Here is a 25,813-nt window from a genome sequence, read left to right as displayed (position 1 = left end):
AAGATTGCGTGGGCACGTGAACGTCTTCGCGCATCCGCAGAGAAATGGGATGTAGGGACAAGGAGGGGGCAGAGGGATGGGATAGGCGCTGCAGCATGAGGTGAGCCGTCACCCCGCCTGGTCCCGGAGCGTGAATGCTGAAGGAAGGGATGGAGGATGGGATTTCCAGGCCTGGCACGATACACAGCACAGGGAAACACACCAAGAGCAGCACCAAAGCCTCTGTGCCAATGCCACCTCCCAAGCATCCAGAACTGCCTCTGCTTGAGGAAAAATAAAAAACCCAGAGAAGAAAACATTTCCACCTGAGCAAAAGCAGCGCTTCCCGTGCCCCTGCCATGCAGCGAGGCCGGGACATGTGGCCGGCAGCCGGGCTGGCCAAGATTTGGCACGCTCAGCCCCAGCTGGGCTCTTTCGCCGCCACTGAATGCAGTGGCGCAGCCCCCTCCTCGTGTTATCGGTTCCCACCGCCGGCCGCTCCCCCCTTCCCCTCCGCCCCCTCCAAAGGGTCAGGAAGTTCCCGTGGTCTCGCCTACCCCGGGGCGGCTTTCACACGGGACGGCAGCATGGCCGGACCCCCCCTGAGGATGCTCCCGACCTGCCGCCCCCATCCCCTCGGCCACCGGGGAGCGGACTGCGGCATCAGCCTGGTCGGTGCTAAGGCCGAGCCGCTCAGCGCGGTGCCACCAGCTCCTCTCCCACCATGGTGACACCAGGGAGGTGTTTTGGGGACTGCAGGGTGAAGGGAGCAGCTGGGGAAGGGGCGAGCTGGGGGAGGCAGCAGCCAGCACCCCGCCATCCAGGTTTTGGGGTGCCCAGGAGGGGCTGCAGGGACAGTGACAAATGCCACGGGGGGAGGCAGCCACCGCGAGCCGCGGCAACGCCACCCCAGCAGCAGCAGCATGGAGCGGCCGGGCAGTGAACAGATCCCAGCTGCCTTGCTGGATCCAGACCCAGAGAAACCCGGGGAGCTTGTACATTATTTTAGCAAACTGCTGAATCCACACGAAAAAGCTTATTCCTGCACACTTGTGCTCTTTAAAATCAAAGACGTTGTTGATCTTTTTCGAGGGAAGGCAGTCCTGAGAGCTCGAAATCCTGGCTGGATGTTAGCGGGATGCAATGCTAAGCGTGTCGTGCCGGGAGAAAAACGCTCGTTGTGAAAGAGTGACCCCAACCGTCGTGCTGGAAGGAAATCTCTGCCGCCTCTCAGCCAGGCGGGACGGCGAGAGCAAGGCGAGGCGTTGGAAATCCGCTGCGGGGAGATGCAAGACAGGGACAGAAGTCACAGGGTGCTGTAGGTGAGGCAGGGAGGTCAGTGGGGTTTGGCCAGGCAGAAAGGGCTGCAAGGGTCTGGTTTGGAGAGGGATCTGGTTTTGCATTAAAATGTTTGAAAATGTTTTGGAGACCGGAACGCACGCAGCCCAGTTCCTGCTGTCACCTCCCCGGGACCAGGAGGCTTCCTGCTGCCCATGTCCCCAGGCAGCCACAGGAAGATCATGCAGGAGGTGAAATAAACCCCATAAAATGGAAGAAAAGACACTAGTGGGAGCTTAGGGGCACAGAGGGTGAAGGGAGGAGCACTGCTGTATCCCCAGCCCCAGGGGCCCTTGTGGAAGGATGGGGGGCCCCAGGAGAGATTTTGGGGAGGACAGACACCAAAACTCAGCCTTTTAGATCACCTGAAAGCAGGACTTGGCAAATAGCTTCCTTTAAAAAAACATGCTAGCAGATCCTAAAGTGACACTTTAATATTCTGTGGAATATTTGGAGGTTTTAGTGTTCAGAAGATCCTCTAAACTTAATTAAAAAAAAAAAAAAAAAGAGGAAAATGATGAAAGGCGCATGAAATCTTTCAGCTGGTTCCTAACAACCCGCCCCTTAGCCTGGCTTCACACAGCGACCAGACGGGTACGGATGCTGTGATGACGGCTGAGCAGGGAGCAGGGCACATTTCAGCGGGGGAACACAGGCAGGATCCGTGCCGCAGCCGCCGGGGCCGGTTCCCACGACCCTCCGCGCTTCCTGTTCCTCATGGCCCCGGGACACAGAGGCGGAAACGCTGGGATCCGCGGGGATGGGATCCGTGGGGATGGCCGGGACCAGCACTTCCCCCGCACCGCTGGCCACGGCACCTGGGGCCGGGTCCGCTCCGCACGTTGGCCCCATGGTGCCCGACTTGTGCGCGGATGCTCGGCGAGAGCGCGGACAGCAGGTTATGCCCAACGTGAGGCTCTCCCATCGCGGTTTCGGCATGCTGCGTTAAAAACAACCGCTGCATTTCTCCAGGATGAGCGAGGCTGAGAGCTGTAGGGTGAACCCGCCAGCCTGCCGCGTCTCACAGGTGCCTGCGAGGGAGCCAGGCTGCGTGCTGGGCTGGCTGCGAGTCCCCAGCGTTGGCTCCAGCCCAAAGCCACATCCTCTCGCTCCCGAAGCTTGGGCCGGAGGGGCCACGCCGGGAGGCGGATGCCGGTGCTGCACAAAGAGGTGCAGGAGGAGGCAGGACGCTTTCCCACAGGGCTCAGCCCCGTTTGCACGCAGCGGCCATCGGCACCTATCGTGGGTACTGGTCACACACGCACTGGGACAGAGCTACCAAAAAAAAGCAAAGCCAAAGGATCCCAGTGACAGCTGCCCCTTGCAGCAACTTCACGAGTCCCTTCTGCATGACACCACGCTCTTCTACCAGCAAATACTCTCAATTATTATGCCATTTCCAGTGGGTTTAATACCTTTATCCATAGCCTAAGCACGTGTGAGAGCTCCAGCATGATGTGTACACTGTGGAGTGTAGCTTTCGGTACCGTATTTGGGAAAGTCCTCCATGAAGGCATCTCATGGAGCTTTTTATCAGTGTTTCAAAGGACTACAGAGAGCCTGCTCACAAATCCCTTTCTCAGATGTTTGATGGGCATTTTCTGAAGTTCTTCTATGCAAAATATTTAGGCTTTTCCCAAGCTCAGGTTTTCTGGGCAGCTGGAATTGGAGCCCCAAGGACTACAGGCTGCATGTGAAGACAACAGCCCTGCAGCACGGACGTGCACAGATTTGGGTCACACCTGTAAAGGAGAGAGGTCCTTGGAGATATTTTTAGATGTCGGCTCTTGAAGGAAAGGTTTTTGGTTTCCTAGGGACTCCTCAGCAGCTGATGCACCTGCAACACAAAGGTGTTTCTGTTCCAAATCTGTGCAAAGCTGTGCAGAACCCAGAGAGGCCCTTTTCCTGTCTCCCCCTCATTTCTTTCCTCTCCCCATTCTTCGTGCAAAGCTTTGTTCAAACAACACTTCCCAGGAACAAGGAGAACTGCAAGGTAATCAGTATGAAAAGTTTTGGCATCTGAACGTGTTCTGAGCTGAGAAACCCTCACCAGTTTTCCATTGCTCTTCTAACAATGCTGGAAAACAATGTTCAGCACACACCCCTGCAGAGAACCCGCCAGCGAGAGCGCTCACACGAGACGGGGCAGGCGCTGCACGTCGGGCGGACGCAGGCAGCAGAGCACCCAGCCTCACCTCAGACACGTACAGGCATCCGTGGCTGCTCTGCGAGGCAAATAAATGGAGAAACGGGCACCTCTCCTAGGAGGAGAAGCTGAGAGAGCTGGGGCTGCTCGGTTTGGAGAAGGGGGGACTCGGGGGGCGCTCACCGATCTCCACCTGCAGGGAGGGTGCAGAGAGGTTGGAGCCAGGCTCTTGTCAATGGTGCCAGTGCTGGGACCAGAGGTGCTGGGCACAAACTGGAGCACCAGGAAGCACCTCTGTGTGGGTGACCGAGCACTGGCACAGGCCGCCCGGAGATGTTGTGGAGTCTCCACCCATGGAGATCTTCAAAAGCCACCTGGACAAGGCTCTGGGTGGCCCTGCTTGAGCAGGGGCTTGGATCAGATGACCTCCAGAGGTCCCATCCTGCCTCAACCATTCTGTGAAATGTGATGGTGATCCTCCTCTCCCGAAACCTTTTAATTTGTGTTCCTTTCTGCCACCTGCAAGATAAAAAAACAGAGCCACTCATCACCTGTCTTAAAAGGAACCTACAAGAAAAACAGACATTTCATTTTACTTCTCCAGAGTACAAGAGGTTTCTTCCTCTCTGCATGCCTAAGCAGTGATTTCTGAGATTGTTTCAAATAAAGAATGCAATTTTATAAAAGTAATTTAAATTGCATCTAAAAAAAAAAAACCCTCAGAATATAGCAACTCTGAAACGCTAGTAAAAGTGAATTTGGTGGTTTTGAGGCAGCCAATAGAAAAGCTTGTAAATTTGTATTTGCATCAAGCAATTTAGCTAGGTCATGAATAAACAATTGACCTGCCTCACTCAGAAAAATACCCATTAAACCTTAAAGAAGAAAATTCTAGGAGACAAATACTGATGCCTATTTATTCTCATTCACACTAAAAACAACCAGAGAGCAGTTTTAACAGTATTTAGAAAATATAAAGGAGCCCATCTCAAGAAAATCAGCAACTTCATGGTTAGCCAGCACCCTGGCTTGCAGTCGAGACGCAGCAGCCACAGACCAGAGTCAGAAGCTGCGCTTTGGCTCCCAGGCTGCGAGCGAGGCGTGCAACTTTGTGGGACAATTTTCTTCTCTGTGCCTCTGTTCCCAAGCGATCCGGAGGGTGAACACACAGCCAGCCTCAGCGGGGAGCCCCGAGCGATTTCACTGAGCCTGCAAATTCCTGTGGGGCCACAAAAACATGAGCTTTATGAATCCAACCGCACGGGAACAGAAAGGCACCGAGCAGAAGCCCTTGCACGTGCAGAAAGCCATGAGAGAGATGAATGTGAGCACACAGGTCTGGGGTTTTGCAGAGAGTGCATCCCCGAGCTCACACGTGCACAAGCAACATGGAAAAAGAGGAACGATGTTACCTTCTCCAGAGCAGTGCACGGGATGGGACAGAGGCAAGATTCGGGAAATATCTGGGTACGAGACCTCAGCTGCAGCCTCTGAGTGATCCAGAGCATGCAAACAGGCCCGGACACATTATTATGGGGGTGTAGAATTGAGAAAAACAATATTATTACAGCAAACAGAGGAGGTGCTTTGCCTGGACAGGTCCTTGAGCTCCTCGGCTCTTTGTTTCCAGCGGCTTCACTGCCAGCTCGGGAGGTGTCAGCAGGCAGGCACTCTGCAGCCACGAGCAAACCCATGGTCCCGGAGCCATCAGGCTGCCCAGGCGAACGGCCAAGCCAAAGCATCCGGCACCACCTCCCATCCCTGAAACCCGGCCCCCAGCACCAAAACAGAAGTAAAACCAGATTCCGAGAGAGTCTCGTTGTGCCAGTGCGGAGAACACAGTACAGCCTGGTTTGGGCTAAGATCTGACAGCTCGATTAGAAACACCTCGGGCTCCACTCAACCCATCTTCACACAGCGTCGAAAAGTGGCCGAGACGAGACACCCTGACAGTGCCTGTTTTTCCCCGAGGACAGCAAGCGGAGCTGCTTGTTCCCAGCTCACGTGTGGACGACTAAAGAGAGGTGCAACGAAGCCTGCCATGCCTGTGTTAAATGAACAAGGGAGTGGAGATGTGCCAGAAAGGATGAGCTCATTGCAAAAATAATTGAAAGGGCTTTTACAAAAATCAATACAAAGACCTAGCTGGCTTCAGATGTGCAACGTGCCAGCAGCAAGACACCTCCTCACAGCCCCTCTCTGCTTTCCATTATTGTCCATGCCACATCCACCAGCGTTTTTGCCTTCTGACAGCCACAGCATTTCCTTCGCACCCATCAGTGTGCAACAAAAACAGGCAGCTTGCATGACATTAGCTGGAGGCACACGCGTGTTTCTGTAATGCCAGGAACCATGTTCCTGGGTTTACATTTTTAACAAAATATTTAGCTTTCCAAATGCCTCCTTTTCCCTGAGCAGGTCTCTCCAGCAAAGCACCCCTCTCTCTTCGTTACCAATTTGCCCTCAGCTGTTTCCCCAAGGCTCATTGTTGGTACTTGGGGCCAGCCACCAGACCCTGCACTGAGAGGTTTTGGCCAGATCTGGGGGCGCGACCTACTCCGTGAGCAGCCGAGGAAAAAGGGCTCTGGGCACACAAGAGAGGGGATGCTGAGATGATGCAGAGAAGAAGCTGTGGGCATCCTCCCGTCCTGGCAAAGCGAGGCAGAGAAACACAGAAGCCTTTATTCTGACCGAGAGAGGAGCGAGCTAACCTTGCATTGCTGCCGGCCAACTGCTCTCGGCTGACGCAGCCGCAAGCTGGGAGCCACATGCCCAAACCTCGCACCTACACGTTCCTGTCTTTGCTGCAGGCTTTGTACTTCACGGCTTACTTTTTCCATCACGCCCCGTTCCCAGGTTGTGTTATGCCAGGCAGTCACGGGTGAAGGAACTGTCTTTTTCCAGTATTTGAGGAAAAACCCTGCCTGCCTCTCCAGGGCAACCAATCCCAACGCTTTGCACAGGTTTGCTGGGGACTTGCTCCAGCATGTCTCTTAGCAGCATCTCACCCCATGACCATCCCATCGATTCAAGCAGAGCCCTCGCTGGTGTCTGCAAAGGTGCTGGGGCTGGCCCAGAGCATCTTCACAGGGCGCGGGGCTCATCACTGATACACAAGATCACGATGGACCATCTCGTGGTGGGTCTTGTCACCCGCTCTCGTCCCCATGATGCCATCCAGCTCCTTTTTCTTCCCCCCCACGCCCTAAATTTGTGCTGCATGGCATGACCTGCACTTGCTGCTGATGCAGGAAGAGGGATGATGTGCCTCATCCCAGCACAGCAGAGGAAAGCCATCCGATGCCATGATGTCTACATTCTTCTTCTGCCTGTTCGAGACCTTGGGTGCACCAGTATCGCCTTTGCTAAGCTTGAAGCTCAGCGTGCTCTGAGACAACACGTTCCTTGACCTGCTTTTCTCTCATCACTAATTCACGCCTAGCAGATTTTCAACTTAGCTCATGCATGAACTCTTCACTGGCACCACTTAGTGGCTAAGTAACAAATTCTGACAAAGCTCATTAAAAAAAGAAAGCCATCGACGGCAGCAGTGTGCCTCAGTTCTGACCCCCAGCTCCAGGCAGGTCTGCCAGGGAATCAACTCCTCGCAATGGAAATGGGAAGGAACAGCAGAACGCTGTATCAACGCAGCTTGCTTCAATCGTTAAAATCCATCTCTGAGGTAGACACTCACATGAAAACCTTGAGATGTGATTCCAGGCTCCCAGCTGTACAGACGGACTGGCTTCCATGAACTTGTCCGTGGGCTGAAACACGGGAAGCCAAAATCAGGTGTCAGGAACGCTCCTGGTGCTGCTACAGTTGTAACACGATACAGACGTGTCGGCACAGGAAGGCCGAGCTGGCAGCCAGGCTGGGAGGACCGAGGTATGAAAACAAAATTCCCTGGCAGCGTGGTTTTTTTTGTTTTTTTTTTTTTTTTTCTGCTAGCAAAACAAGATCCTAATGTAGAAAAAGAGCAATCACAGGAGCGGGGATGAAAAGGCTGCTGTCGAAAACATAATTACATTCCCAGATATGTCTTCAGCCCTAAAAAGTTCTGAATGACATGTTTCTAAGGATGTTTTTTTTAAATAACTACAGGTTATTAATTCCGTGGAAAGCTACCAACCATTTTCTATCTTCATTTTGAAGCCTCTGTTCGGAAGTGTTTTTCATTAGGCAACACCCTTCCAGCACAGGCAGCTAGGCAAGGCGGCTGTGGGTACCGAGGGACGGGCTCAGAGGCTCTGGCTCCAAGGTGAGGGCAGAGCCAAGGGAAAGGCACACGGTACCCACCGGGGGAAGAAGCAGGGGAAAGCTTCCCTGTTACCCTGCCTCTGCAGCAGCGCTGCTTGCCTTATCTGAGCGGCTGCATCTCCGTGAGGTCAGCAGGAGACCCGGTGACTGCATTGCCATGGAGCCGGTCAGAGAGGGTGAACGCGCTCCTGGACGTTTCTCACACAAACTCGAGGACAGCGCAGCTGGGATTGCTGCCAAGGAAGAGCACAGAGCGAATGTTCGAGGGATGGCCCGTCCCGCAGGGACCCGCTGTCCTCAGGCCCCAACATCTGGGTAGCGTCTCTGCTGTCAGCCCCACGTGCAAGAAGGCTGTGACCAAGCAGCTGTCCTCCTGTCCTCTTCTCCTCGCCTGTCTCCACCTAGTGTCTTCTGGCTCAGGCAGCTCCACGAGGCTGGTGCTACCTGCCTGCCAGCCCCTCAGATCCCGTCCGTTCCACATCTGGAATCTGGGATAACTGATCCTAAAACCGGCATGACGAACAGCAAGGCTATTCAGCCCTACCTTGGACTGCTTGCAGCACAAGAAGCGTTCCCAAGCCGGGAGAAGATACAGGAGAACCAGCCAGAGCTCTGCTGGAGTGCCATGCAGGATGTTGTGCTAAAATAATGCGCTTTGGGACCTGGGAAGCTGCCAGCAACTGGCTTTTATTTGAGAAGTAAAAATGGAAAGAAGGTTGACAGCTCACCAGGGAGAAGGGTGCTGGTGCCCTGCAGAGCCTCACAGCTGTTTGGCAAGGACGGCAAACAAGGGACAGCAGAAACACCCTAAGGACAGCAGCGGTGCCTAGCTTTCCAGAGCAGGCGAAGGGAAAAGCCACAAGTGCCACAAAAACCGCTGGCAGGCGCCAAGTGCCTCGGGAGTGAGGCTGGGATAAGAGTCCAAGCAGCATGTCTCTGCTCTGCAAAACATCCAGAGGTGTGGGAATTACAGACGTGGGCATGCTACGGACACAGGCATATGCAGGCAGAGACACACGAACCGTCTCAGCAAAGCGTTTGGAGAGCTGCAAGCAGCAGCGAGAGACCTCGTGCTCGGCAAACCTTCCTTGGCGCAGATGGGGACATGAAGGGACGCGCAATAAAACCCTTCCCGGGGGATACAAAAATAATATCGTGTACATTCCAGCTTCCCGAACAACAATCGCCTGAGAAGCAGGCACTGTGGGAAAGTCTCAGCTCGCTTTTCCTGGGTATTATAAATAGAATTACGGCTGCGAGGCCATTTAATGGGCTCCGTTTGAACTCGGGCCCTGGCGGGAGGCCAGCTCCCTGCACAACAGCTGGTCACTTCCTGACAAACCAACACACGCGCTGCGGCGGCTCTGGGAATCAGGAAGCCCCGACCGAGCGCTGCCTGTCAGACCCCGCAGGCTACGAGCCCGCAGATGAGGACAAGGAGGCATGGGGGCAGGCGAGTAGGTGTGAGGTTTCCCAAGATGTTCTCCAACTTGTGTCTCAAAGGCCTGAAGAACTTCCCTTCCAGAAGGCTGCCCGCTTTCTGAGCCCACCGAAGCCTGCAGCTTGCTCACCAGGCTCCGGGTCTTTGCCCAAATGGCTGGCACTGCCGTTCCCTTAGGAGATGCTGCTCATCATGAGAGCCCGCAGAGCCCTGCATTGGGCAGCTCAGCCCACTGGTATCCACATTCCTCTTGTCCTGCTTCTAGCTCCTACTCATCTGTAGGTCTGTACGTCCTCAGACCACGTCTGAAGGAGCATCTTCATATTCTAAGCAGGGTACCGCACAGCTCAGCCAGTGGCGGGGTCTGCAGAGACACCACCTGGGCCCAATTACTTCACAGAATCGCACACAGTGGTTGAGGCTGGAGGCACCTCTGGGTCTATCTGCACCAACCCCTGCTCAAGCAGGGACACCTGGAACAAATTGCCCAGGGCCATATCCAGGTGGGGTTTGAAGATCTCCTAAGAGGGAGACTCCACAACCTCTCTGGGCAGCTCTGTCACCCGCACAGTAAGAAAAGCACTTCCTGACATTCAGAGGGCACCTCCTGCACTCCAGTTTGTGCCCAGTGCCTCTCATCCTGGCCCCAGGCACAACTGAAGAGAGCCTGGCTTCCCAGCCTTGTCTCACACCCAACGAAACCCTTCCAGAAAGCCCTCCCTGCAACAACCCCGGGCTCCTCCACAGGCAGGAGAGGTGCGGAGCCGCCTCACCCCACCACCACGCAGCCCCACGGCACACCGCACATCCCCTGCTCCTTGGCAAACCCTCCAGCGCAAGGACGTGGGGCTGTTTGAGCGGGTCCGGAGGAGGGCCACGAAGATGATCAAGGGGAGGGAGACCTCTCCTGTGAAGAAAGGCTGGGGGAGCTGGGGGCGTTCAGCCTGCAGGAGAGAAGGCTCTGGGGTGACCTCATGGCAACCTTTCAGTATTTGAAGGGGTCTTGTAAAAAAGATGTAAAGGGACTCTTTGCTCAATCGGATATTGACAGGATGAGGGGGAGTGGTTTTTAACTAAAAGAGATTTAGATTAGAGATTAGGAGGAAGTTTTTCACTCAGAGGGCGGTGAGGCACAGGCTGCCCAGAGGAGCTGTGGACGCCCCATCCCTGGCGGTGTTCAGGACCAGGCTAGACGAGGCTCTGAGCAACCTCGCCTAGTGGGCAGCATCCCCGCCTGAGGCAGGGGGCTGGAACTGGGTGACCCTTGCGGTCCCCTCCAGCCCGAGCCGTGCTGGGACCCGCACTCCCAGCGCCCCGAGGCCCCCCCCGGCCTCCGCTCCCCTCAGTGTTCCTCAGGCGGCGCCGAGGGGCGGGGGTGAGGAGGGGGCGAGAGGAGCGCAGCGCGCATGCGCCACGCGCGCCTTTGTTTGGGGCGGCGGCGTTACCCAGCGGGCCCGGCGCGCTGGGAAGGGGGGGGGGGGGGGAGGGGGGGAAGAGGGGAGCGGGGAGCGCGGTGGGCGGGGCCACGCGGGGGGGGGCGGGGCCACGCGCGCGGGGGGAAGGGGGCGTGGCGCGGCGCGCGGCGGGGTCAGTTGGAGCGCGGCGGCGGTGGAGGGCGGAGGTGCGGAGCGGAGCGGAGCCCAGCGCAGCCGGAGGCAGCCGAGGATGATAAACACCCAGGACAGGTGCGCGGCTCGGCTCGGCTCGGCTCCTCGGCGGGCCGCGGCTGCTGGGCTCGGGGAGCCCCGGCCGGGTGGGCCCGGCGGGCCGCGGCCTTCCCCCGGCGGAGGCGGGCGGGGGGCGGCCGGGCCCGGTGTGCGGGCAGCGCCCTGCGGGGCGGCTCCGAGCCCGGGGGGGCACGGGCACCCCCGGCGGGGGGCTCCCCTGGGCAGCGGGGGCTGTCCCCGTGCCCCCCGGCCCGGCGGTGAGGGGCTGCGGGGGGTGCGTGCCCTGCTGCCCGCGGGGCCGGCACCGAGCCGTGCTGGGCTCCTGCGGGGTATTTACGAGGTGCTCCTCTGCTGAGGCTCCTCCGTGCGGGGCTGACAGCGTAGGAGCTTGTTCTTCTGGGCTGCGCTCATCTGCATCCTCAGAGCCGCCTTTAAAAAGAAAACAGGTTTGTTTCCGTAATGCCGAGGGGGCTGTGTGGGTCCGTCCACCTGGCACAAGTCTTCGGCGCAAGCAAAAAAAAAAAAACCCACCCACAACCAAATGTGGAGCCTTTTAGACCCAGCGGTGCCAGTTGTTGGCATGGACAGAAAGCGGCAGTGGCCTGGAGGTGCTGGAGAGCCAGCGGGAGCGGGCTGAGGAGTGGAGTCATCGTCCCCTGCGCTGCCCAGGGCCGGGGCACGGATCTGGGACCGCTGGCAGCGTGGCGAGTTGAAATGACACCCGCTGGCTGGGCAGGCGCGCTCGCCAGCAGCTCCCGTTTCAGGCAGGACTCGGTCAAGAAGCTCTGGGAGCCACTTCAGCGCAAGGCGCTTGCTGAGCTCGACGCCTTTTACCCTGGGCTGCTGGAAAGCAAAAAGAAGAGGGGCTGCAGCGGATGGGAGCGCAGTCCTAATTTTAAGCTCTAAACGGGGTGCGTCGAGGGACGAGGCTTTGCTGGGCCGTTGCATGAAGTTCTTTGCAGGACTGCTGCCGATGCACATCAGGATGAAGCAAAACCTCTTAATTTGTGCCCTCCGCACATGCTTGTGCCCCGGGGCTGTTTTTAGGGCCCTGCCTGGCTGCAGCTGCGGAGTTTGGTGGGATGAGAGAGGCAGCGTGCAGGTCTGGGCTAGGCAAAACCCTGGAGGGCTCAGCGCTTGAAGGGGTCTTGTGTTTTGACTTCTGCGTGTGCCAGAGGAAGCAAAACTGGGAAGTGCCTTGAGCTGCTTTGCATGAAAACTGCTGCCTTTTTTTTTATTTTTTTTTTTCGCACAACTACACTTCATTATCCAGCTTCTTGATGCATTGGCCGCAAGTTGGAGAGAGCTATCAATAGTACATTGTTAGCTGGGGGGTGAGGGAGGAGGGAAGGGAAAAACAAAGCTGCCAACAGCTTTCTGGGGGTGGGGAATTGCACAGCAAAGTGCTTTGTCATGCCTCTCCACATCCACTACTACTGAATACACACTGGTCCATTGATAGCCCCAGTCATGCCGTGCGGAGGGACTGTATTAATACAGAGTGCAACTGAGCATGTGTGGAAGGGATTTTGCCCTCAGACATCTTCGATGCAACTGCTTAAATATCTCTTCCGAGCGTGTCTGAGCAGCCTTTTCTGCCAGCAGCATCGGCTATACGCCACAGCCGTGTGGGAGCACCTCTGGAGAGCCCTGCCTAGCAAACCTGGAGGAGAAGGAAACACGTGGAGGAAGAATATTTGTGTTTCCTGTAGAAAGATTAGTTCGGTATGAGGTGGATAGCCAAGATCTTAGCAGATTCCACCTGTGGCGTAACCATGTTGGCAGGCTGTTGGGTTGGTTTTTTTTTTTTTTGGCATCCGTAAATGTTTTGGTAGTTTGTTTGCAGGCTGTTGGTGTGTGTTCCCTGCGTGCTGTTTAGGTGGTGCAGCTCAGTGCTTGGTCCTTCGATACTGAGGACTGCCTCGCTCCTGGAGAGGCCCTGGGGTGAAAAACACCATCCTGGAAACACCTCACCTGAGCAGTTTCAGGACAGCCAGCCAGTTGTGAATGCTTTTGCAGAGGCTGTCCCGTACAGCCGTGTTCCTCCGTTAGTTTGCCTACTGAAAACCCTCCCGTTCCCCTTTATTTCTCAGGAAAGCTGTGACAAGGTGATGTTTGCATAGCTCTGTGCTGGTGTGTTTCGTCTTGGGAATGCTGGAGAATGACTGGCATCTTTGCGTTGCTTTTGCAGGCTTTGGGAGCGGAGTAACTGCTGCTGCCCCATGCCTTGGCAAAGAGCTTTTATGGTGCTGATAAAGGAAGCAGCACTCCAGGAGTAAAATAATTTGATTCCACGAATGTGCTGAAAGCTGGTGTTAAAGCCTGTGTTAGAAGTGATCCTAAAAGAGCACACAGATGAGATCCCAGCAAACTCAAAGACCACAAGGGGAACTTTTTCTTCTCGTGTTAAGCCCTTAAAATAGATCTTAGGACAAAGTCTGCGGGGTGAACTCCTAATATTTAGGGTTGGGCTGAAGGATGCTTGTACGGTGTTTCATGTGCATGTGAAAACGTTAACTGGGATGCTGCAGAGTATGCTCAAGGTATCTGAAGAACCAGCCCTTTCGCCTCCTCCCTGTTTTGAAAATGTGAAACTTAAACCTCCTCCTTCTGGGCCCTGTTGATCTATTTGTAGATATTTGTCTACAGAAAATGTGTGCTCATCTGGTCATGCGTTTCCAGCCATCTGCTATTGGCAGTCTTCCAGGCGTCCCTTATTAGCATGAGGTTGCTCAGCACTCTCTGGGATCTTGGCTGCAAAGCCCCTCCTCCATTTCTAACAGAACGCTGCCCTTCTCCGATACGACAGCGCTTGGGCAGTGAAGTGTTTTACCGTAGACCTCCGGGCGCTAAGAGCTCGGTAGCTGCCCCTCACGTGCCGCAGGGGAGCAGGAATACAGTCGGTTTGGGGTTATGGGGAGCTGGAGTATCAGAAACTTTGACCCCTGCTAACATAACCTGGTGTTTCTCTTGTTGTCCCTTTTTGTCTTGCAGTAGTATCTTACCTTTGAGTAACTGTCCCCAGCTGCAGTGCTGCAGGCACATCGTTCCAGGGCCTCTGTGGTGCTCCTGATGCCCCTCACCCACTGTCGAAGATCCCCGGTGGGCGAGGGGGTAGCAGGGATCCTTCTCTTTCAGCTCTGATATATAAGGTGAGAAAGATCTGATGTCTAAACAATGATCCATGTAACAAATCTGCTCGCTTCCTTCCGCAGCCTGATGGGAATAAATGTAAAAGTCTTCAAGGTAAAAAAATGGGGAAACAGCTTTTTCGGCAGCCCTGTTGGCAGAGTACTGAGCTGCGTGCAGCTCCGCCTTGCTTAAGTATCACCTGTTTATGAAGAAATTTCTTATCAAAGGTGTGCAGCAAATGACTGGCTAGCCCAGTTCCCAGAGCCTGTTTCAGCTGCTGCCTGTGGAGCTGGCATTATCAGCATGTGAAGCAACTTCTTACATGTGTGAACAGAGGAAGTGGGAAGCAAAAAGGTGAAATGCTGAGAGAGAAGGGTCGATAAGCTCCTTCCCGTGCCCTGGTCCAGGAGGTAACGCTGCCTGAACCTCACAAAAGCAGGAGGCTCACAAACTGGAACGTTTCTGGAATGCACGCGGAGGGTGAGGCAAGATCGTGGGGTGTTCGTGTCTGCAAACTTGCCTAGGAGTACGTGGGTCCGTGTCGCTTTTGTTCCGTGGCCACCCTCATCCTAAAGGATCTTTCCTCTTGGCTTTCAGATGAATTGGCTCTTTCTGGGGAATAATCGGCACTTGTGCAGCTTCTCTGTGTTACGTTACAGTGCTGCACATCTGTCTCCCTTCTGGGACAGGCACTGTTTTTCCCCAAGCCAGGGTGTAAAGTGCTATCAGATGAGGCTGCCTGAATTTATGCTAAGCTTGCAGATTTGGCTGCTCAGACAGAATTGCTGTCATAGGTGTTAGACTTGATTTTAATTACCCCGTGGGAGGCAAGCAGCCTTCGTATGATGAAAGGATGCAGGCCCTTTCAGGTCGCAGCTACCAAAGTCTCCTGTGGAAATTCATGAGAAACAAGAGACCTCACGGCTGCTTTCAGAGAAGTTTGCTTTAATGCAGAGCTGGTGAATTTGTGGCAAGCAGGCAAGGCACACGCTTTGTGAATAAATGTCAAGCTCTAGCCTCTTAATAACAATGCGACATCAGCTTAATGCTGTTGAATTGAATTGTCACAGATGTTAGAGGGATGTGAAGTCCAGAGAGGCAGCAAGCAGCTCAGCTGGCTTCATTTCACACAAAGAAGAGACGTGAGCAGCTTCAGGAGGGCTCAGGATGTGAAGTGTATTCTGTCAGGGTCTGACAGATGACAAAGAGGTGACCCTGCAACTTAAACTCCTGCAGGCCAAATTTGCCAAGCCTTGTATACACACCAAGCAAGACCAGAGGTGGAAAATAGTCTAGACGTGGAGGAGATGCTGGTGGAAAGAGTCACAGTTTGGAGGCTTTGATGTACTTGATTTCAGTACAGCCTTGAATTAGCACAGAAGCTTTCGGTGGTGGTGTGTAGGCAGGGCTTGCTGCCTGTGGAGATCTCGTCCAGATAGCTGCTTCTCAGAAGTAAGAATACAGCTTCTTCCAGGGTTTTGCTGACAAAACCCACCTTGCCACCAGAATCTGTCAGAGGATTGGCCCCTTCCTTAATGTAGCTCATCCCAGGGTGGAACAGGTTGTGTTTTTTAAACCACCTCCAGTGGTTTAAAGTCCCACCTCTGATGTGGCGGTGGGAAATGGCCTCAAGTTGTGCTGGTGTGGCAGGGAGTTGGTTGGATATTGGGAGAAGTGTCTTTACTGAAAGGGTTGTGTGGCATTGGAACAGGCTGAGTCACCATCCCTAGAGGTCTCCAAGAAACATGTACCTGTAGGACTTTGTAGCATGGCTTAGTGGTAGGCTTGCCAATGCAAGGTTCAAGGTTGGACTCGGTGATCTTAGAGGCCTTTTCCAACCTGAACGGTTCTGTGATTCTCTGCCCCTCTCCGCAGCGCACTGAAGCCGGCGGCGCAGCAGGTATGGCAGGCTGGGCTTTTCAGCCAGCGTGACCTGGAAAGGCATCTGGGTCCAAAAGCTTAAGTACTTTTTTCCAGCTGTGTCAGCTGTTTCAGTTCAAGGGGTGACCTTTCTGAACGAGCCTGCCTCCTCCTGAGTATGCAGCACAGCGCTTGTGTACAGCAGCGGTATGAATTAGGCAGCTGGGGCTCCCAATAGCTGTTGGTATTTTTACTTTAAGAGACTTGATGCTCGGCCCTTTATCGAGGGAGCTTCGTAGAGCTGGGAAAGCAACGGTGGTGGGAGTCAGTGCTGGACAGCCAGGAGGGGCTTTGTGCAACGGCCGTGCTCTGGCTAGCGAACTTGGCAGGAGGCCGCAGGTGTAGCGTGTGCTGACAGCAGGCTGCTTGCGTGGGCTTCTGGAGCCGCCTGGCTGTGGCAGGTCACAGTGTACATCCTTCCTTCCCTGCCAGCACCTAGGGGCCTCCCTCCGTCCTGATCGGGATGCTCGAGGAGCGTAACTGGGTTGGAAAACCCAGCTCTTGGTGAACTGTAGCTAAGGGGAAGCCGGTCCTCACGGCCTCGAGTCACTGAAATGGAGCCCGGGGTTGCAGAGCGGGGATTTGGGCGGCTGGGGGTACAAGGCAGCGTGGCGGGGGCATTTGGCAGGGGTGGGCCGAAACCAAACGCTTGATGCGTAAACGGGGTTGTGCTCTGAGCAGGTTCCAGTGAACTCTGGGCTGCTGCTTCCCAGGAACAGCTCCTCTCCTCGGGATCTCGCTAGCTCTGTTTTGATACACGGGAATAAAACACCAGCTGCCCAAGACAGGCTGCGTAAGCATAACCCTCACAGAACCAGGGGAACTGGTTCTGTTAATCCCTGCGGTTACGCTGCCTTCGCAATAGCGGGCTGTGTACTGGGGGGCTCGGAAAAAGCTCCCTAGGTTGGGAGCCTGGGGAAGGCTTCGAAAGCGCCCGACTTCTGGTTGCAGCAGGGCTACGTGACGACAGAAAAGCTCTTCCCCTGCTCTTGCAGGCTTCTGCCAGCCTTCCCACACAAATGCACGCGTGTGCCTCCCCCTCCAGCGTGTCAATCCCAGCCTGCTTTACTCAGCTTCCTGCCCTGTTCTTGTTTTTGTGAAGTATGAGAAAAGCATCTGTGAGCTTCTCTTGCTTGAGAGAGATCTCTTCTGAAATGGAGCCGTTCTCTGCACAGGAAAACAACTGTAAAAGGCTCCCATGAAGTCACTGGTGAAAGATGTGCGTAATCCCCTTGTTTTGCTCTGTTTTTAAATAGACCTCTGCGGTGCAGAGCTCTCGCTGGGCTTAAACCTGACTCTTGCCGTGGCTCTGTTGTGGCTCGATCGGCAGCTGTCTGGTTTAACCTCTCCTGGAGCAGCTGTTGGTGGGCTTCTTGCTGCACTTGGCTTAAAACCGTGGTGAAACCTGACAGCAGGCACAACCACGCAGGCTCCTTTCAAACTCAATGAATAAACTTATTTCCTACAGGATATTTACTCCGATGAAGTGTAAACTTGTTTTGCAGTGGGCCTGCGCTCAGCTTTGTGCGCTTCAAACAAACGGCAGCTTCCTCTGCTCTGGTTACCAGAGCCAGGCAGTTCCTGATTTACATGCAGAGCTAACCTCGTCGCCAGCATTAACATGCCCGATGGCTTCTCCCTTGTCACAGCAGTCAAACCAAGAGAGTTGGACTATTTCAATATATGTGGTAATAGGGGTTAAAACACTGGGAAACAGGGTGGAGGAGCCCAGGAATGTTCTTAGATGGTTTCGCTGAGCATTGCCCTTTCTGCAAAGCTTATACCTTAGTAGTATAAAACACCTACAAGGCAATATCCCCTGCTCACCCTGTGGCTGCAAGGAGGAATTCTGCAGATCCAAGCTGCACTAGATGTCCCCGAGTGCGGGCACTATGGTCAGAGATGTGTAGATGTGTCTATATGGGATTTATTAAGGACAGTCCGGTGAGGTGCTGTCATAATGCAGCCAAAGCACTTGTTCTGCTGTCAGCCCAGCTGCTGGTCAGCAGATCAGAGCTCATAACGAGCTGCTCAGTTACTCACCCTGATAAAATAAAATGCCCAGAGGCTGGACGGACACCTGCCCAGTGACCCTGTGGGGTAAAGCACTTCCCACCCAGGTGTTCCTGAAACTTGGGAGCAGCACAGGCTTGGCTTCTCCTCCCTGGTTTGCTCCTGCCCATCGGAGCTGCACAAGCGATGTACGTGGGACAGCGTGCACGAGCCTGCAGCCCAGCACATGGGAACGATCTAGCCTTTGCTGGAGTTGACAGTGTTAACTCTGGAGCCTAATGAATTTCTTTAGTTGTTTCACTGGGGCTTTTCGAAGTTAAATGTGGAAAACATTATTGGGCGAGCCAACTGCCTACAGAGACTGCCAGGAGAAGGAATGGCATTTAACCACGGAATTGTTTTCTAGGAACTGCTAAGCTGAATTTGAGGCTGGCTGCACGCTTGTTAGAGAAGTGTTAGAGGGGACATGTATGCTTGTGGTCTCTGGAAAAGACTTGGTCACAATTTTCACATCAGCGTAGCTTCTGTCTATTTTGGGGGTCTCTCTGTGCTATGTATTCTCCTCCCTTATACCGGGAGGCAAGCCATTTGCCACACCAGTTGGCTGTAAAATCTGGGAAAGCAATTTGTGGTCATCCCTTAAACAAAAAGACTGTGCTGGGGACTGGGGAGACAAAAGTGGTCAGGCTGCCACAGCAGATGCTATTGCAGCTCGTCGGTTGTGTTCTTTGAAGGGTAGTTCGTGAACCGCCCTGCAAAGATGTGGCTGGGAGCTGCGGTGAATGAATGGACTCTTGCTGCCCAGAAATTGAATATAATGGGAATATGCAAAGCTGCATTCTCTTGAACAGAAAAGCATGACTAGAAAATCACTCCAAGGCCGGAATACTTGTTTTGGTGCGTCCCCGAGCCAATGAAAGGGGAAGGGAAAAGTATAATGTTCTCAGTAAAATTATTATAGCATTTATTTTGCATTTGCATCTCCCCTGCCTGTTAGGATGTAGGGTTTTACTTTTCACTCCTGTTTCTTTGTTAGGCCAGAATAAAAGCGAGGTGTTCTGGGAAATACAGGCAGCTTAAAACAATAGCTCTTAACCCCTTGTGGGTGTGAGGAGCGCTGAGACTCGGGTATGAGTTTGTGCCTCGTGGTGCATACCTTTGTGAGCTGTGGTGGGTCTCACGGGGCTGAATTTTAGTGGCTGGCGAGACTTCAGACACACACCGGTGTGCAAGGGCTGATCCCAGTTTTTTGGGAGGGCACTCCCATTGAAAGCACAGCCCCTTTGCATGTTCACTTAAACATGGTCTCTTACACGTTTGGTCTGTAGTTTCACACTTAGTTTTCTTTAACCTTAAAGCATATTTCACGAGCTCTCCTCCCTCCTCTGTCCAGGACGAGAAGATCACTGTTAACCAAGATGTCCCAGTGCACGAAGGGAAGCCTCATATTGTCCACTTCCAGTACAAGGTCACAGAGGTGAAGACCTCCTCCTGGGATGCAGTGCTCTCGAATCAGAGCCTCTTTGTGGAAATCCCTGATGGATTATTAGCTGATGGAAGCAAAGAAGGGTGAGTTTGGCATCCCGGAGCTGTGCCCGCAGGGAGCAGCATTTCTCTTACGCTGGTGATGTTCCTTTCATGTGTGGGGAGAACGAGCTGTACATATGTGTGGCACCTCTCTTCCTGATCTGTACAGCTAAAGCATGTCTTTGCTGCCTTGTCTTCAGAGAAGTGTCCTGTTAGTCCTCCATATGTATTTTTTCCCCCCTTAGAGATCATGTGAGACGAGTTACTGTTTTTGAGGTGCTGTGCTAATGAAAAATAAGCAAGAAATGAGTGGAGTGATTCTTTGCATACTTTGTGGAAAATTCTGTTCCGCTGGCCAATTGGCAAGTATTTATTTTGGCAAGTGTCTTCCTCTCTTTCAGGGAAAAACTCCATTATATTGATGTGCTCCTTCTCATCAGTAGGTGGTTCTGCTCTTGGGCTGCTGCCATGCAGGCTTCTGGCTCTGCCAGAATCTGATTTTTCTCTGCTGGCAGAATACGGTAGTGTTTTGTCCAGACAGCTCTGCTCTGGGAAGTTTGTGTAAACGCAGCTTCCAGAGCAGCTACTTCCTGCCAAGTGCTTTGCCAGAGATCTCTGCTGGCAGGGAGCGCTGTAGCGTAGATGTGGCTTCACCAGATTCCTGTGCAGAGCTCTCTGAAGTCCTACTAAATTTCCAAATAGGGTTTACCAGCAAATGACACGAGCTAATTACAAAAAAAACATCGTTGGGCACCTTCAATAAGTGCCAGTATTCCTGCTGTCTCATGCTCGTCTCCTTGGAATCTGAGTCCAGATAAATGTTTCTGCATAATTTCCGCAGTCAGCCCATAAATCCTTTGGCCGTCTGTGTGCCTGCTCTCTTGGGAGCAGGTTCTTCCGTGGGGGTATTTACCCGCCCAGCTCATCATGACTTAAAGCACGATTTTGCAAGATTATTTTTAGCTAGGTAAAACAGCCTAGTAGAGGCTATAATTAAAGTAGTTCATTACCATATTAACAAAATCCTTGCAAATTTAATCTCCCTCGGTGCACTCCAGTCTCACTGACTGCTGTTTAATTAGATCTCGATTCGAGCCCTGTTTGTCACCGCTCTAGCAGCCTGCATCGGAAACGGTTACAAGGCCGGCAGCGACCGCGGTGGCAGCACCGCGCGGATCCCTGGGGCTCGGATGGGGTCAGTGCCACTGTGCTCCCGTCAAGAGAGAGGGCAGAAATAATTCAGCTGGAAGGAAGCTGGGTTTCACGATGCAGCTTCTCAGCTGTGCCATCCAGATGATATGTTCAGGAAACAGCTTTGCCTGTGCACATGCTCCTGCAGCGATGGTTTTCTCTTCTCTTCTGCCTGGCATGAGCTCTTTTATTTTATTCTATTTTTTTTAAATCTTTACGTGAAGTGTAAAACTTAGAGATCCCGTGTGGTGCCAGTGAAGGGAATGTAAACAGCTGCAATATTCAGCTTCCCACGTCTGAAGACTTGTATGCAAAACTCCTGGCTGGTGGGGCTGTGCGTGCTGGCAGGCGAGTGCCAAGGACACGGACTTGTTGGGTGACTTGGTGGAGGACAGCTCTTGGTTTTGCAGGGCTGGACATGAAAGCAGGAAGTCCATTGTTTCAGCACCCATTGTTCGCTGGAAGGCATCTGTAAACAAGTAATCTTTCTGCCTGACAACATCCAAACAGTTGATAGTGCTTAGTGGCTTCCTCAGGACAGGACTTCCTATAGCTGATGTTCTTTTGTCTTCTTCCTCCTTGGCAGGTTATCAGCACTGTTGGAATTTGCTGAAGAAAAAATGAAAGTAAACTACGTCTTTATTTGCTTCAGAAAAAGCAGAGAAGATAGAGGTGAGAAATCAGCCCTGCTGTGAGGTTTGCTCCTTAGATCTAAAATGGTGCTGCTGGATCCGTACGAAAATCTGGCCAGGGCTTCAGGGGACACTTCCTGCTGCAGGAATTATTATGTGCAGAATTTCTCTGGTGTTCGTAGAAATCAGAAATGGTTTCTCATGCAGGAAATAAGCCCTGTCTTGAGACGGAGGGAGAAAGAATATCTTGATTTCTCCAGCTGGGTATGCTTTACTGTCCTGCAGGTAAATTATTACTAGTACTCTCAAGGAGAAAGCTGCTCCTGAGTAACTTGGAGTACTTTCCTGCCCAGAAAGTGGTTAATAATCCTTCTTGGGTAAGGAGTGAAGGCATTTGGCACCAGGATTCTGTGATCTTCTGTGATTTGCAAGGGGAAACCCAGGAGAGGTTAATGCATGGTAAATGAATACTGGTAGCTTGTTGCCCTTGTGCTCATCTGCTTTTTAAAGATCTCCTGGCACTTTTGCCCTTCCTAGACCTACAGGTAATCCTGACCCTGGCTAGAGATGCTTAGGGCTTAAGGGGGCTGCATTAGGATCTAAAGATAGATGTGTCAGATGAGTGATTAGAGCACGGAAGTTTGAGATTTGTGATGAGGTACCAAGCTACGTATGTGTCACTTCAAATCCTACTAGACGCAGGCTAGTAACCAAGCAATTACCATGGTAGGAATAATTCAAATCTTAATTCTAATTTTACTCTGCTGCTTTGCAAGCTGCACTGCCTTCTCTGAAGTGAAGCACGTTATTACAGCTAAGCTGTGCTGTCCCCAGGAAGATGTCGCTCCACGTTATGATACCAAGATTAATTTCCAAACAGAGTTCTTGCTCTAGTGTGTCACCAGCAGTGGCTGCATAGGTGACCTCCATGGTGGCTGTTTACAGGGGACATCTGATGCTGGGTTTTGCTCGTTTTTAAAAAGCACGGGGAGTGTTGCTATTGAACCTGGCTTGTTTGTACGAGCTCTAGAGTGCTCCAGGCTCTGAGTCTTTGTACAGCTGAACTTCAGCGTCGCCTTGAAGGCACGTGGGAGCTGCTCTGCATGACTGTGCAGAGCTCTGAGGCCAATCACCAGAAGGTGTTGCAGAGATGAGGTGCTGTGGCAGGGTGGCTCTCACAGGTCACAGGGGAGCGGCTGCTGTAGTAACAAGGGGACGCGTGCCCTGCTAGTGCCACATAACCTCGCCTGACCCAGATGAGCATGCGTGGGGCTCCTGGGCTGCAGCTTTCCTGGAGCAACATGCGCAGCTGAGCTGAGGCTGCAGCGAGCTCCAGGTCCTCCTCATGGAGACGGCAGATCTCTGACTGCTCCCTGAGCAAGCAGATTCCCGTCCACTGCTGCACGACCCGCTGTTAGGGCTCAGCGGGTGCTGGGAGCAGCCCCCCAGTTAAGCACAGAACAGAGACATCAACGTGCTGCGTGCATCCCAGCAGCAGGGCTGTGCAGCTGGTGGGTAACTGGGCTGCCGCAGTGGAGTGCACAGCTCAAGTCCCCTTCTTGGCCAGGAGTGATGGTCGTGGCTTCTAGGGCAACACAGGTACAGAGGATTATTCCTGATGGTAACGGATTTCCTTCTCTTTGGTAGCTCCACTCTTGAAGACGTTCAGCTTCTTGGGCTTTGAAATCGTGAGGCCTGGTCACCCCTCTGTCCCATCGCGGCCAGATGTGATGTTCATGGTGTACCCCCTGGATCAGAACTCTTCCTCTGATGAAGAATAGTTGCAGCGGGGGACGTGAGTGTGACCTGAAAATGCTTTTGAGGGGAGAGAGGGTTACATCTCCTTTCTTGAGGAAAGGGAAAACAAGCTTCTGTTGGACTGAAACTGCATTTCTCATTGTTAGATTGGCCTGTGTATCCTCAGAGTTGACTATCTCATTGAAACGTGTTGCCTAGAGAACTATATATACACACATGTAATCACCAAATAGTAAATGGAAGATGTTTATGAACTGGCATAGGAGCTCTTTACATGCAGCTGTGTGGTGTGTTAGCCTAGAGGCGCCTCATGCCCCAGCCACGTGGGGGCCCGGCAGCGTAGGGGAGCACAGCGGTAGATGCAGCATCATCAACTCCTTGACTTCTCCACATCAGTGTTGGTTCTTTCCCCATCACCTGATGTGCGGTGTACGCTCATCTGCCCGGCTACTTTTTAATTTTCACTCAGACTCTTAAGTATAAGGCATGTTTGGGGAGTTAGACACACGGAGACGTGAGTTAACCTTTAACACTACATTAAAACCCCTGTGCATCTCTGCTTTGGGGCAACCAATGCTGTTTTAACTCATCTAACTATTTTTTTTTTTTTTTTAAGAAAAAACACAAAACCTTCTTGCTCTTCCAGCTTTTGTTTAAACAGTCTTACTCTGTTCAATGTTACCACTGCACTATCACAGCATTTAATAAAAGGGGCATTCAGATTAACTTCACCCAGCTGGGGCTGCTTATTTAAAAGGAACGGAGCCTTTTTCGGGCTGCAATGGTACTCTGCTCTGGTAGGGTCAAGAGAGCGTTTGGAGCAATGCCTCGGGTCTGGGGGAGCGCTCCCTTCACCTGCTGGAGTCGCACTTTCCGTGGTTCAAAGAGCACTTGAGCCTTGGGTCTCCTGCCCAAGGCAGGGCGAGGAGCAGGCGAGGGGCTGCCCTCACACCTCTGTCCTGCGGGCCCTTCCAAAGAGACGCTCGAGCCCCGAGAGGAGAAAACAGCTGTACCGAAAGCAAAGGGAGTCATGCGGGGGGCAGCTCTCGTTTCACTCGTAGCACTGGAGAGCGAGGCTGTGCTCTTGTCTTCGTGCCACGTGGATGTAACCTGGCTGGCTTCCTTCGAGCACCACATGAGAAGGGTGTATTTATAAACCGGGCCCTGGAGACGTGCCGCGAACTCTCTTCCTGGCCTGGCTGCTTGCGTGTGGAATTGTCCGTGTGTGCTTTGTTATGCTCTCACTCTTCTGTGGAGGATTTTGTTAAAAGCTGAAGCCAAGCCATTCCATAAACATCATGGTCAGTGTTTTCTGTCTGGGGGAGAGAGGTGGGGCTGGTCTACAAGTTTGTGTGAATAAATCATCTTAAAGTTTGTGTCTCTTTGCCCTCCTTCCCCTCCAACAGTGAAAGCAGGACAGACATGGTCTCAAGGGGCGAGGAGCTGGGGGCTCTAATCCCTTTTAGAAGGGGACTTTAAGCCCCCATGTCTGGACCTTCTGGTGATGGTTTAAAATCGGGTGGATGCTGCTTGTCCACCTCTGTCTCTCCCTGTCCCTAACCTGCCGGGTGGGAACTGCTGTGCTCCTTCCGTGCTGGTGGGGCATGAGGTCCCAAGTGTGGCTATTATCCCCTGAGCTTGTTAAGAGCCTGCAGTTATTGGTGCCTCTCCAGCAGGCACCCCCCACTCTCGCAGCTGCTGGCACTGTCCCTGGCATTCTGGACCTGCAGTGTGGCGGCCCTGGTGAAGGGCTGAGGCTGCGGGGCTGGTTTCGGAGGAGGACAGGACCCTGCTGTGTGTGCCTGGTCAGGGCTCTCACTGCCCCAGTTCCAGCACACCTGTCCCATTAAATAGCTGTTGCCTATTAATGCCTCAATTACTCCTGTTACCTCTCAGCAGCGGACCTTCCCGACAAGTCCCTCATCAGTTATCCCTTTAGCTGCATTTCTAGGGCTTTTAATGGCACTGGGATGCTGTGCTGGCAGGTCCCCACAGGCTGGGTCCCCGGGCTGGGCACCAGCAGCTGCCCCTTGTCCTCGGGCCATGTGCATCCACCTCGGGGATGCTGCCTGGGCATGGAGACAGAGGCAGTGATGGCCCCCATGTCCCCCCCACCCCAAAGCCCAGCGTCCGTGTTGGCTGGGGATGGAGGAGTCAGGGGGAGCAGGGACAGGAAGAAAAAGCCACCCTCACAGGTTTGTGATTGTCTCTTAAAAAGATTTATTCTCTCTCCTTGCCCAAATGTACAAAGGCAAGAAGAGTACAGTTTGTATATATATATATTTATATATATATATATAAAAAACAAGGAACTTGGTAATAATGTACACTTTACAGAAGGGCAGAATCAGGAAGACTGAAATGAAACCCAACACAGCAACTCCAATGGAAACGAGCGCTATAAACATCAACGGTGCAACACCCGGGCGGGTGCCCGCTCGCGGGCAGGGGCTGGGGACAGGGCCCCAGGGGGCTGGGGGCCCCACGGGCAGGAGCTGGCCCTGGGAACGTCCAACGGCCCTGTTCTGCTTCAGCTGCTGGCTCACTTGACACCTAAAGGGAGAGGCAACCAGGTCCCAAGGAGGCGGGGAGCAGCCCCCCACCCACCCAGGCACCCTCCTCGCACACTGGAGCAGCCTCAGCGGGGTGCACTGAGGGGCTCCCCGCGTCGCCCTGACCCCACCACCTTGCAAAGTCAACGAAGAGAGGAAGAAAAAAAATGAGTCGAACTAAGAGGCGTCGAGGAGAGCAGGCTGGGGCCACCACGCTGCCATGGTCAGAACCGGGGCCAGCGAGCATCTCTCCAACC

General features: G+C 53.4%; 1 protein-coding gene and 1 long non-coding RNA gene across 2 annotated transcripts; one reads left to right on the top strand and one right to left on the bottom strand.

Moving 5' to 3' along the window:
- Positions 1–446: 446 nt before the first annotated feature.
- Positions 447–10,633, bottom strand: LOC121076285. The gene is made up of 3 exons (XR_005823445.1): positions 4,521–10,633; positions 3,647–3,982; positions 447–3,154 (listed from the first exon to the last, which is right to left on the bottom strand). It is a non-coding gene; the product is annotated as an uncharacterized LOC121076285 (long non-coding RNA).
- Positions 10,634–10,763: 130 nt separating this feature from the next.
- OAZ2 (ornithine decarboxylase antizyme 2) lies at positions 10,764–24,380 on the top strand. The gene is given in 6 exon segments (XM_040570480.1): positions 10,764–10,849; positions 13,826–13,901; positions 13,903–13,983; positions 19,290–19,465; positions 21,201–21,286; positions 22,894–24,380. Coding segments are annotated over 6 exon segments (573 nt in total). The 5' UTR covers positions 10,764–10,829; the 3' UTR covers positions 23,028–24,380.
- The last annotated feature ends 1,433 nt before the right edge of the window (positions 24,381–25,813 follow it).

Source organism: Cygnus olor, chromosome 11, assembly GCF_009769625.2.
Source record: "Cygnus olor isolate bCygOlo1 chromosome 11, bCygOlo1.pri.v2, whole genome shotgun sequence".
NCBI classification, from domain to species: domain Eukaryota; kingdom Metazoa; phylum Chordata; class Aves; order Anseriformes; family Anatidae; genus Cygnus; species Cygnus olor.
This window is presented reverse-complemented; position numbering and strand designations above follow the sequence as displayed.